This window comes from Mustela nivalis (genome assembly GCF_964662115.1).
Source record: "Mustela nivalis genome assembly, chromosome: 13".
NCBI lineage: Eukaryota > Metazoa > Chordata > Mammalia > Carnivora > Mustelidae > Mustela > Mustela nivalis.
The window spans coordinates 6,055,158-6,067,859 of NC_139032.1; the positions used below are offsets into that span (position 1 = coordinate 6,055,158).

Here is a 12,702-nt window from a genome sequence, read left to right on the forward strand (position 1 = left end):
TGGGGGAGGGAGAAGCAGGCTTCCTGCTGAGCAGGGAGCCCGATAATGGGGCTTGATCCCAGGACCCTGGGATCATGACCTGAGCTGACGGCAGGTGCTTACTGATTGAGCCACCCAGGCGCCCCATCTCTAACCCATCTTGAGTTCATTTTGTGTGTTGTGTAAGATATGGGTCCAGTTTCATTCTTCAGTGTGCGGACATCCAGTTTTCTGATTTATTGAGAAGATTATTTTTTCTTCATTGTATATTCTCTGCTCCTTTGTCAAAAATTAATTAATTGAGTATATATACATGGGTTTATTTCTGGTCTCTCTATTTGGTTTTGTTGATCTTTGTGTCTGTTTTTGTCCCAATACTGTTTTGATTACTATAGCTTTGTAATACTGCTTGAAATCAGGAAGCGTGATAACTCCATCTTTGTGTTTTTTTTTTTTTTTTTTTTTAGATTTTATTTATTTATTTGACAGACAGAGATCACAAGTAGGCAGAGAGGCAGGCAGAGAGAGAGAGGAGGAAGCAGGCTCTCCGTGGAGCAGACAGCCCGATGCGGGGCTCGATTCCAGGACCCTGGGATCATGACCTGAGCCGAAGGCAGAGGCTTTAACCCACTGAGCCACCCAGGCGCCCCCCATCTTTGTTTTTTTGTTTTTTAGTTTTTTCGAGATTGCTTTTACTATCTGGAGGTCTTTTGTGGTTTCATAGAGAAAGAGAAGATTGTTGTTTCTATTTCCAAAAAAGATACCTTTGGAATTGTATTGGAAATTGGGTTGAATCTATAGTAAGCTCTGGGTTGTATGGACATTTAAAAATGTTAATTCTTCCAGTCTGTGAGCCTGGAATTTCTTTCCATTCTCTTGTGTCTCTTTCAATTTCTTTCATCAGTGTTTTAGTTTTCAAAGTACAGGTCGTAAGCCTCTTCGTTAAATTTATTCCTAATTATTTTATTCTTTCTGATGCTAGTATAAATCGAATTGTTTCCTTAATCCCTTTTTCTAATAATTTGTTGTTAATGTATAGAAACTCAACTGATTTTTGTGTATTGATTTTATGTCCCATCAGTTTACTGAATTTGTTTATTCAGACAGTTTTTTGACGGTGTCTTTTGGGATTTCTATATATAATGTCATCTGCAAACAGACAATTTTACTTCTTCCTTTCTGATTTGGATGCCTCTTCTCTGTACCTTGCCTCATTGCTCTGACTAGGATTTCTTGTACTGTGTTGAAGAAAAGTGGTGGGAGTGAACCCTCTGATATCAGGGTAATTCTGGCCTTGGAAGATGAATTTGAAAGCATTAACTCTGCTTATATATATATTTTTAAAGATTTTATTTACTTGAGAGAGAGAGCTAGAGAGAAAGAGAGAGCACACAAGCGGGGGGGGGGGTGGGAGAGGGAGAAGCAGACTCCCGCTGAGCTGGGAGCCTGATACGGGGCTCGATCCCAGGACACTGGGATCATGACTTGAGCCGAAGGCAGATGCTTAACCAACTGAACCACCCAGCTGCCCCCCGCCCACCGGTCTGTTTCTGTCATCGATAATGCTGCTGTAAACATTGGGGTGCACATGTCCCTTCGAATCAGTATTTTTGTATCCTTGGTATTCTTTAAATACTTGGTAGAATTCACTGGCAAAGCTCTCTGGACCTGGGCTCTTCCTGGATGGGAGGTTTTTGATTCCCCTTGCTTTCCATTTGCGTGGAATTTTTACGCACAGTGAAGCAGCACCTTGATGGTTAGGAACACCGGCTTTGGAATCGGGTTTGAGTCCCAGCTGCGTGAACTTGGGGCAATCCCATCACTCTCTGAGCCACAGTTCCCTTCTCTGGAAAGCAGAGGACGGTAACACCCGCCTGATAGGAGTGTGGAGCAGGATACGTGCCACGAAGCACTAAAATAGGACAGTGTCGGGCACACAGTCAACACCTGGTCGGTGTTAACAATCGTGATGGTTTGTCTTGAAAATTTAGGCCCCCCAAACTCGAGTCAGCACTCCTGGCCTTCTCTGGCTCTCATCACCTGGCGGAGAATGTGGACACGGAGCCAAACTGCCGGGTGATCTCCGTTGTGTGATCCTGGGCAAGTGAGCTTTTGGACCAGTTTCCTCCTCTTTAGAAACAGGGATAGTAACAGTCCCTATTCATGGTGGGGTTGGGATTAAATGAGTTAATATATATATATTTTTAATGAGTTAATATTTGTTCCCTGCTAAGAACAGTGCTGGCCACAGAGGAACTGCTTTGCAAACATTTGTCAAGTCAATAAAAATGAGCTTGCTCGGGGGTGCTGCTGCTGTTTGTTTTTCTGGAGTCGCGTCATCTGTCCCCTCTGCGCTCGAGCCGGCAGGGAGAAAACCCCTCCCTTGGAGCCTGCGGCCCGATGGTCAGGTCAACATCCTCCAAGAAACTGGACCTGGGGCACCTGGATCGCGTCGGTTCAGCATCTGATTCTTAGTTTCGGCTTAAGTCATGATTGCAGGGTGGTGGGATCGAGCCCTGTTGTGGGTCTGCTTGAGGCTCTCTGTCCCTGTCCTCCTGCCCATCCCGCCTCAAATAAATAAATCTTAAAAAAAAAAAAAAAAGAAAAAGAAAAGAAACGGGACCTTTATTTGCCTTAGAGTGTCATCTTTACAAAAGGTGATGTTGCCCGAGAACGGGGTGGGCCGCTGTCCGCCTGGCATCGGAACAGACTTTTCCTTCGTGCCAGAAACTCAGGCTCGGTAGCCTTTTTCCCTGCCTTGTTCGCTCTCCGGATTTCTCCACTACAGGCGGCGTGTTTTCCTAACTGGCCCCTCCTGACCCAGCAAAGAGCGTCGAGTGTGTGTGTGCTTAATGGGAAGTTGACCCATTCTTGTCTGTCTGACCCTTTCTGGCTGAATTAGGAAAACAGGATTAATGGCTTAGCTCTGGGCGTTAAAGCCAGTTTGGGGTGCTGGGAATGCAAGAGCAAGCGTTGGGGAGGGTCAGCTGTGTCCCTCTAGCTAACTGCTGGTGGCTGGTTTTCTGTATAAATAGCTTAAGTATGTGTTCCACGGTAGCACTTTTCCGACCCTTGTGAGACCCACACAGTTTCCTAAAGACCCGGATATTTCTTTATCCACAGATGGATTCTGGAGAAACTCCCCCCTTTCTTCCCCCCCCCCCCCCCACCTCCAGCCCCACCCCAAGCCTCAGCTCCTACAGATCTCTGGGCTGGCCTTGAGTTATTCTTGCCAAGCTAAGCGGAGGGCCTTGGAAACACAAGGAGTCCTTAAAGGAAAATTACATTTGCATGCTTGGAGGAAGATCAAAGCCGTCTTTAAAATGTGCAACCTTCAGCACTCTCCGAAGGCCTGTCGGAAGATGGAGAAACATCTGTGCAGTGATGAGTAGGGACCAAACACTCAACTCATTTCACCCGCTCTTATCCTCACCTTGGAAAACCTACGTTTTCCCACGGGACCGGACAAGATAAAAACTACCAGCAGATCTCCAGGCTCCTCATTTTTTTTGCCCTGGCAGCCAGACCGTTGACTCTGAAATGCCCAGATGATGCAAACTTGCTTTGAATTCCCTCAGATGCCTTGAAGTGAGGAAAGAGGATGTGATGTCCTCACATAAGCCAGTAAAGAACTTTCCCGAGTCCTGGAGGAAAGGCAGCTCCCGGAACCTCCAGTCGGTCAGGTCAGAGAGAAGGTGAGGGGTGGGTGCGGGGCAGGATTCCAGATACCACCGCTCAGGAGTTTGGTGGATTCTGTATGTTAGTTTCTGGATTTCTTTGCCTCCATCTTTGGATAAACCGTACTCTTGTGGGGCAGCTTCTCTCTAGGGAATATCCTGATGTTGCTGTCCTGAGGTCAGAGCTTCCCAGCTCCAGGCGAGTAGGGCCTCTAGAGATCGGTGAACGGTCTCCCGAGGAGGCCACTGCTTTTCTTTCTCCTTTCTTCCAGCAACAAAAGGGCTATTGATTTTATCTGGGCTTGGAGGGTTTACTAATAACTGTATCGAACCTTGTGATGCCTTGCAGTTGGGCAAAGTGGAGATTTGTAGATGAAACCAGCAATGTGTCTGTAACCCCAGAGAGCCCGCTCCGAATCTCGCCCAGCACTGGGTTTTCCTAGTGAGAGGGCAGAAGGGGCATCACTGATGTGCTGAAATCTACGGCTGGCCTAGGACTTCCGTGGCCTTGCTCAGCCTAGGCCCCTGAGACACGTCCCCACTGGTCTCCCACCCATGGTCAGTCACTTCGTGGGGTGAGGCGCCGTCACCTAATCCAATATAACAGATCAGGAGGTGGTTCCCTGAGCGAACCGGGCAAGGCCTGCTTCTGGTTGTTTACCTGACGGGGCTTTCAATTCACAAGTCCACGACTGCAGGGGAGGGAGGCTTCCCCGCATGGGGGTATTACAAAGCCCCACGTGGGGCCCAGAACAAAGTCTGACACAGCAGGTGGGGACGGTTTAGGTGAGGTTTAGGGACCAAGGCGACAGAAGCGAACTTCGTGTCTATGTGATTTCAGCACGTGGGCAGGGCTGTTCCGTGAATGGGCATCTCAGCCTCCAGCCTGCGGCCCGACCACCTCCAGTCCCCTGTGTGTCTCGGAGCACAGAGGAAAGATGGGGACACTTACCTGTGCTTCATCCCCGCATGATCTGCTACAGGAGGAAACATTCGAGGTCTTAGGCTGTTGAGGTGGAAATGTCCCATTTTCAGAATGGGCTTTCCCCCTTTATGGAACGGGGGTTGCTTATTAAGTCTCACAAGGTTGGATTTACTGTGTGCTCCAATAACCCGGGGAGTAAGGCCGAGCGGTGAGAGGTCTAGTCCTCAGTCACGTGAGTGGCAAGGGCCCTAAAACTGAACTCGTGAAGCTGCCTGTCTGTGGTTCATCCCTGCAAACAGGGGGGTGAGGGTGTACGGCGTTCTTTGGGGTGTTCTTAGAGGCACTAGCAGTTACTGGACATGAAATGCACTAAATGCACCACATCCGTTTTCTCATCTGATACGTAAAGCAGTCTCACGAGACGAGATGTGTTATCCTCACTTCACAGGATAAGAATCGGGGCTTACACCATTGGCACAAGTCCCAGAGCTGATTAGCTGTCAGGGCTGTGCACCCACTCACTGGTTTCTCTGGTGCCTTGCGGGGCAGTTAGGGAATACAGACTATGGATCCTGCTGCACAGAATCTTCTTGGCATTCTACCAAGGCTCTGCAGGACCATTTCCTCTTTCTGTTCCAGGAGGGAAGATTCTCAACACCTGCAAAGCCAGCACCATTGCTGGCTCACTGCCGGCTTACGAGCCAAGCAGTTTTCCCCGGCTCTCCCAAGAATGGGGTGTGTTTTTAACAAAGAGCCTTGTACCCAGGGGGCTCACAAAGATCTGTTGAGACCCAGCCCCTTGGGAGAGCGGCTAACACTGTTTCTCAGTACGTGAGTGTCCTCTGGGCAAGATCCAAGTCCTGGGGCGCCTGCTCGGGTGGATTAACTCTTGCAAACAAGTCTGAGTAGTTCGGGAGCTGGTGTTGCATCCCACGTCACCTGAAGATGTACCTGTCCTCAGTTAGTCTGTCCAGATGGTGGTAAGCACTTCTGGAAGACACTGCCTTCTCTCGGGGTAGGGACCTGTCCATTGTGGTTGGTCCTAGACGAGTGAGTCCACCAGGAGAGCCCTGTCATGACCCATTTGTTGTTTGTAGGCATATCTCAGAGGGCAGGACTGGTCCCTCCGTGAAACCAGGGCACCAAGACATGGAGATAAAACCTCCCTCCCAGTACAGGAATCTCTAGCCAGATTATACCTTCCCTTTCATCTCAGTGGTAAAATCCGGACAAAGTCGCCACCGTTTAGGGCCCCGTATTTCAGCCTGGCCATCCCCACGGATTCGCACAAAGCATCCCCTTACTTTTCGTCAAGCCCGGCTTTCCCATCCTTGGGTGTAAACAGTTTTGAAAGCAATAATCCGTTTCCGCTCGGAATCCACGGACCATGTCCTCACCTTCCCTCGCCCCTTGTGAGTACGTGAGATGAGAGGATAAAGGAAGACGCAGGCCGGCCAGGAGAGAGGACGGAAGTGTTTATTGAGACGGGCGTGGAACACTGTTCTCTTACGGGTTAACAGCACAGTGTGTTACAGACTCACTCCAAGGAAGGGTGACCTGAGGTCACCAGCAGCTCTGCCACCTCCCGCGCCCGAGACCCCAGCCACCTGCCGAGGCGGTCAGACCTGTCAGCCCACGACAAATGAGGGATTCGGCGGCATCCGTCTTTAGACAGACTTCCTGTGCGCACCAGCCATGTCTGCCTCTTAAATCTCCTGTTGAATCACTGGTCCGTATTGATGGTGTGTGCGGGACAGTCCAGGCTCACTCTCCGCTCGATCCCACGGACGGTGGTCAGTACGGAGCTCGGACTCAACTCTTCCACGACCTTTGGCACAGCGTCTGGTGTCTTAAATACCGGAGCACAGGCCTCCGTTGGCTGCTCGGTACTGCAGAAGCGGGACTCTTGCGGTCTCGGTGTAAATACAAGTTTTTATGTGGAGCGTTATTTACAAGGTGAGAGCCGGAGCACAGACTTTTTAATCAACTATCTTCACAAATTAGCAGAAGAACGACAGGAAAGGGATGGTCAGGCGCAGGGCCGAGGTGGCTAGACTAGCAGTTGGAACGAACCTCCCTGAGGAGGAGACGAGATTCATACCATGGGAGAATTTCCCCGAACCACTGATAACCACGTCTCATTTCGTGGGACCGAACTCTGCAAGAATCCACGGCAGGGACAGTGCTTCTTCTGGCCAATGGGACTCGTTCAGTCCATCAAACCCATATTAACATATAACTTAGCTGGGGGCTTGCCACCCCGCGAGGTACCAAAGGGCAAAGTCCTGTCATTTTTAAGTGGGCATAGCTGACCTCGGAAGAATGGAGACCTGAGCTGGATAACAGCACATCCAGCCTCCCGCAACGGACAGCTCCGAGTGCGATCTTCTGCGGCGCGGGCGGGGATTCCCTCCCAGTACAGTCGAGTCCGGGAGTCGTAGATGAACGGCAGTGCCACTTTGGAGTATCACCGTAAGACATGTCTGCTTTGAGGCTGACACGCAGACGTGGAACAGTCAGACAACATGATTTTTCATTCTCGTGCTCCTGAGACAGGAGTTTGGAGAAGCCCTAAAGCAGGTGTGGACTGAGATCGCAGTTCTCGTTCAAGTGCGAGGGGAGCTCTTTGTTTCACATGGACGGTTCAATTCTGATCTCTGTCTGGCCCCTTATATGAAAATAATAAATATGTACACATATATCTATCTATCTAGCTCTATACCGAACACTGGCTTACTAGTTACCAGTGTCCCAATACAGTACATTGAAAAAAAGAACCCTTCCCACAAAACCCCACACCGGTCTTAAAACTCTGATCGCAGAACTGTGCTGGTCTATTTTCTTTCAAAGCGGTTACTTTGTCAAAAATGGACAATTTGGCACATTAGCGGGGGAGGGGTGTTTATACGCACTGTAATCTATAAAAATGTGAGAAGTCAAAGGAAATTCATGCCAATAGAAAGCTTGAGTAAAAATTTGTAATCAATGAGAGTATTTTTTTTTTAAAAAACCCAAAACACTGGGCTGCGTATGAGAAAGCAATTTTCCTTCCATGTCCGTGTCCTAATCCAACAGTTTCTACTCTATCTACTTCCAAACTTTGTCTCTTGCAGAATTTTTACATTGCAGACCATCCAGCTTTCCTTTTCATGTGTTTTCTTTCATGTTACCCCACCCCCAAATCCCAGAACCCAGAGAGCGAAAGCTGTGAATTCAAATATAGAAAATAATCTGGAAGTCTGTGTATCAAATAAAATGTACAGTTGGCCATTCATGTTTTTCTCTTCCTTGTTTAATGATTGGATTTGCTAAGAGATGACTGTCATGGAGCTGTCCTTCATCATGCCTGGTCCTGTGAAGCCAGGGATTCTAGAACTGTGAGGTCTGGGTGAACGAGATGGTGTCAGTCTTGTCCACCGCGAAGCCTCCGTTGACGTAGGACTTCTTGGTGTCGGAATCTTCGTTATCCAGGACTGTGGATTCCAAGGCAAAGGGGTTCACGATGTTGACTTCAGATGAAACATCCATCTGCTCCAGCTCCTTCTTAGACAGCTTCTCCACGATGCCTGTCCCGAACGCGTCCCCGAGGACGTTCACCATGGTCCTGAACCGGTCCCTGGGGAAGAGACAGACAGGAGGACCGCAGTTCATTTCCAGTCGCCACTGGACAGAGACAAGGATCTGAAGCATTCAGTGACAAATTAAGCAAATGGACAAAGTTGTCATCCTGGTGACCGGCTCAGAGGCTCCGCTCCTCTGAGGCCTGGGGCAGAAGGTGGCTTGCAGAAGTGCAGAATGAGCAAACGGGCTGCCCGGGTGTGTGCTCCCGCTAAGGCACCATGACCCTCCTAAACCCAGCACCGGTCTCCCCACATTCCATCCTCTCCCCCCAAAGAAATGGGAGGAAGGGTCAGAACTGCTCAAGCTGCGCCATCCCCCGCCCCCCCATCTTGGGACTTTTCTAGGCTCTCTCTTGACTAAGGGGAGAGGGATTCCATGAGAGGTGTGTGGTGGGGAGTGTGTGTCTGTGAGTGCAGCTGAGGGTTCCTGTGTGTGTGTGTGTGTCCCGAGAGTAGTCGTTTCTCTGCCCCATTGAGCCACTCTATGAGCAAGTCAGCAGGGACACTACAGAGCACAGAGCCAGAAAGCTGGACCAGCCGAGGAGTGGCTTCCTCCCTGTGGCACCCGAGTCAGCCTTAACTGTGCGAAGCTTGGAGGAGATGCTGTGGGAAGAAGACATGCAGCCGAGAAGGCGTCCTGGTGAGAGGACAGGGGGCCCTGCTGGGAGGCGGTGTGCACGTGAACACTTTCTCGTGAGAACCACCTCTGCAGGACAGGAAAGGCCACCAGTGTTTGCCCAGCTCCATTCTGGATGCCCTTCCGTGATCTAGAACAAGGCCATGGACTGAACTAGTCCCGAGTAGGAACCAACCCGTGTCTTTTCATCCCACGGACTAGACAGGACCTTAGACTTCTTTCGGTATCTTGGAAGTGAAGGTCATGGGTTCCGGGAAGAATCAGGGAAAGGAGACAAGTGCGAACCCACCCTCATGGCTAGAAAGGACACTGGAAGCACTTGCCTCAGTGAAAGGATATCTCGGCAAGAGAGGTGTCACCTCAGCTGGGCGTCTTGCGGGACCAGCCAGCCGCTGAGGGGGCCCCACCTGGCCTGCCTTCCCAGAGCGGGAGCTTTTCCTTCGGGTGTGACTGTATCTTCACCGCTTCAGCTGCTGCTCGACAACCAGCGGCACCATTCTCCCCTGTGACCCCCGGCTGGTGCTGAGTAAAGGCTCAAGTCAGAGCCCCACATGTCCCCAAGGGCCAGGGGACCAATGCACAGAGTGGGTATTAAGGATAAAGCCTGGGACCCCACGTTCATTCTCACTTGAACCTGGGGATCACACAGGGCCCATTCTTGCCCAGGTGTTCTGCTGTGTGTGTGTGTGTGTGTGTGTGTGCACGCACCCGTGCGTGTGTGTGGATGTGAGAGAGCTGTCGAGTGAGACATGAACTGTCCAAACTGTTCTAATGATGACAATAAAACCGGCCATGATTGAGTACACTGCCTATGGAACCCTGTTCTAGACTCCCTGCTCACGTTAGCTCGCTCAGACCACGCCCCCACCAGATGAGATACACAGAATAGTTCCCACCTCAGAGCCGGTGCCGCTGGGCCCCCCGAGAAGCTAAGGAGCTTGCCCGAGGCCAAACAGCCACTGAGATGCGGAACTCAGGCCGGTCTTCCCCCAGAGTCTTTGCTCGGGCCACCGCCCCTGACGATGCTGAAGGTCTCAGAGGGTGAGCTGCCCTCGACCAGGCTGTTCTGAGCCCGTGGGGCTGGCCCAGGGCCCCGAGAGGCGAGGGGAGCCCCTAGGGTCTGGACTGACTGGGACCTTGTCCTGCTTCCTTCCCTTATTATCATCTGCTCCCGCACCCAACTCCGGTCCTTGAGCGTTATCAGGTCTGAATGAGCTAATGGAGATCGCTGGCCTTTCAGAATCCCGGCTCAGAGTTAGGAGGAGTTAATGTTTAAGCACATTATCAGATGGCCTGGCCGGAGGGAACTGAAAGCCGGACAGGTGGCTCGTTGGGCAATCTGAGGACAGAATGCTGACAGCCTGCAGACGCCCCACGGCTGGGGCACCCGCCTCCCCACCCGGCTGAGGCAGTGCCTTTAGTCCAACTCACAGGAGCCAGTCGACGGCGATGATGAGGGTGACGTCCTCCGCGGGCAGCCCCACGGCGCTTAGCACGATCACCATGGTCACCAGGCCGGCCTGGGGCACGCCGGCAGCTCCGATGCTGGCGGCGGTGGCCGTGATGCTGCAGCCGAAACAGGATGCAGGGGTTAGACGCCCGTCTGTCCCCTCGGGGCCCCTGGCCTGAAACTTGGTCCCGATGGCTGTTTGCGCTGTGTCCCCAGATGGGCTGGTCAGAACCTGTTCTCTCCTGAGCATCAGCTCTGCCTCATTAGAGGGCTGCGGGGGGGATGGGCGGGGAGTGGTGGTCTTTTGGGGGGGGCGGGGAGATAAAGTCAATCTCTCTAATGCAAGGAAGGGAAGAACTGCCCAAGTGGCAAGAGGGTTATTCAAGAGGAAGACAGAGTTCGCCCGCGGGGGCGTGCGGGGAAGGCTCAGCTACCTCTCTAGGCATCCATTGTCCTCGACAGGTGCCAATAATCTCTGCCTTTCTTGCTCCTTGTGCCCATCTACGCATCCAGCTGGGCATTCCTGGGCATCTGATACCTGCCAGGAGTTGCCGTTGCCGTGAAGGCCGGGCGGAAGGTTTTATGCACTTTCCTGACATCACAAGACTCTTGACCTCTGGGATCTGCCCTCCACGGCACTGAACTGAGAGACAGCCAGGCCCCCTGGCGGAGGTAAAGTCGTTTATTCCCGACTGCTCTGGCCAGTGGATGCGCTTTCTGCCACAGGACGAGAGAGGTCCGCGCCCCGCAGAGACAGTCGGATGCACTTCATTACTGTGTGTTTAAAAAGACCCGTCTCAGGCGGAGGAAGTGGGGCTCTAGGGATTCTTCCCTTTGGAATACGCAGGTTTTCATAAAAAATATCATCCTTATTTAAATCTGGTCATTTTGCACATGTTGGCGAGGACGTGGAGAAAGGGGAACCCTCTTGTACTGCTGGTGGGGATGCGAGCTGGTGCAGCCACTCTGGAAAACAGCACGGAGGTTCCTCGAAAAGTTGAAAACAGAGCTACCCTAGGGCCCAGCAATTGCAGTACTGGGTATTGACCCCAAAGACAACAACGTAGTGATCCAAAGGGGCATGGGCACCCAAATGTTTATAGCAGCCATGTGCACAATAGCCAAACTATGGAAAGAGCCCAGATGTCCACTGACAGATGAATGGATAAAGAAGATGTGGTATGTATGCATGTATACACACACACACACAGGAATACTATGCAGCCATCAAAAGGAATGAAATCTTGACATATGCAATGACACGGCTGGAACTAGAGGGTCTAATGCTAAGCTAAATAAGTCAATCAGAGAAAGACAATTATATGATCTCACTTACATGTGGAATTTAAGAAACAAAATGGCTCATAGGGGAAGGGAGGGAAAAATAAGACAAAATCAGAGAGGGAGACCAACCATAAGAGACTCTTAATGACAGGGAGACAGGGGCACCTGGGTGGCTCAGTCAGTTAAGTGTCTGCCTTTTGGCTCAGGTCGTGATCCTGGGGTCCTGGCACTGAGCAGGGAGCCGTTTCTTTCCCTCCCTCTGCCTCTGTCCCGGCTTGCATTCTCTTGCTCACACTTTCTTTCTCAAATAAATAAAATCTTAAAAAAAAACCCAAAAATGAGGGTTGGTGGAGGGGAGGTGGGTGGGAAGAGGGCATAGGAGGACACTTGGAATGAGCACGGGGTGTTACAGGCAACTGACAAATCACGAACCTCCACCTCTGAAACGAATAATGCATTATATGCTTATTAACTGAATTTAAATTAAAAAAGGGGAAAAAAAATCAATCTGGTCCTTTTGGAGGAAACAAGGGCCCCCCATGCCCTGAGAAGCAGCTGAATTTTGGATGACCTTGGAAGGACGCCCGCTGCATGTTCTGGACGCCTGTTCTCATCCTCCGTCCAAGGATGCCACCGGGTCGAAAAGTGAAGACACAGAAACTGTCCATTTAAGCTGGAAGAATCCCTGATTCTGTCCACAAATCTACATTCTGGTGGGCTCAAAAAGGCCTCAGAATTCTTACGAAGCAGATTCCACGGCTCCTTCTCTTGCCTCGCCATGTGCTGCAGATGGCCTTTGAGGGTCTGGTCAAACACAGGCCAGCTTGCTTTGACAACTGTCTCTTCCTTCAGCGGCCGCGGGCCGCCAGTTTACAGTAAATTAAAGATTTCTGGGCTGTCCCAATTCCTTGAAGTGTTTCAGACCTACATAATTCTTTAGATCTGTTCTGACTTAAGTACTCTTTGGAAAACCCAAGTTTATTTTAATGCGGGTTGAAAAAAAAATTTTAACTGAAGGCAGCAGCAGGTTTTCTTTACCAGAAGTGATTTGCGCCCGTGACCACAGATCTCTTTTTGGAAGTCCCAGCCCATCACGGTTAACCGTGTGCCTATAGCCTATGGCTGGGTTC

The 12,702-nt window shown here is 50.8% G+C and overlaps 1 protein-coding gene across 1 annotated transcript in view; it reads right to left on the reverse strand.

The window, feature by feature from the left end:
* Window positions 1-6,041: 6,041 nt before the first annotated feature.
* SLC1A1 (solute carrier family 1 member 1) overlaps window positions 6,042-12,702 on the reverse strand; it is a 70,479-nt gene continuing 63,818 nt past the window's right edge. The window contains exons 11-12 of the mRNA XM_082694418.1: window positions 10,270-10,404; window positions 6,042-8,197 (exon numbers count right to left, since the gene is read on the reverse strand). Coding sequence (XP_082550544.1) covers window positions 7,951-8,197; window positions 10,270-10,404 — 382 coding nt within the window. The 3' untranslated portion in view covers window positions 6,042-7,950. The remainder of the gene's footprint in view (window positions 8,198-10,269; window positions 10,405-12,702) is intronic.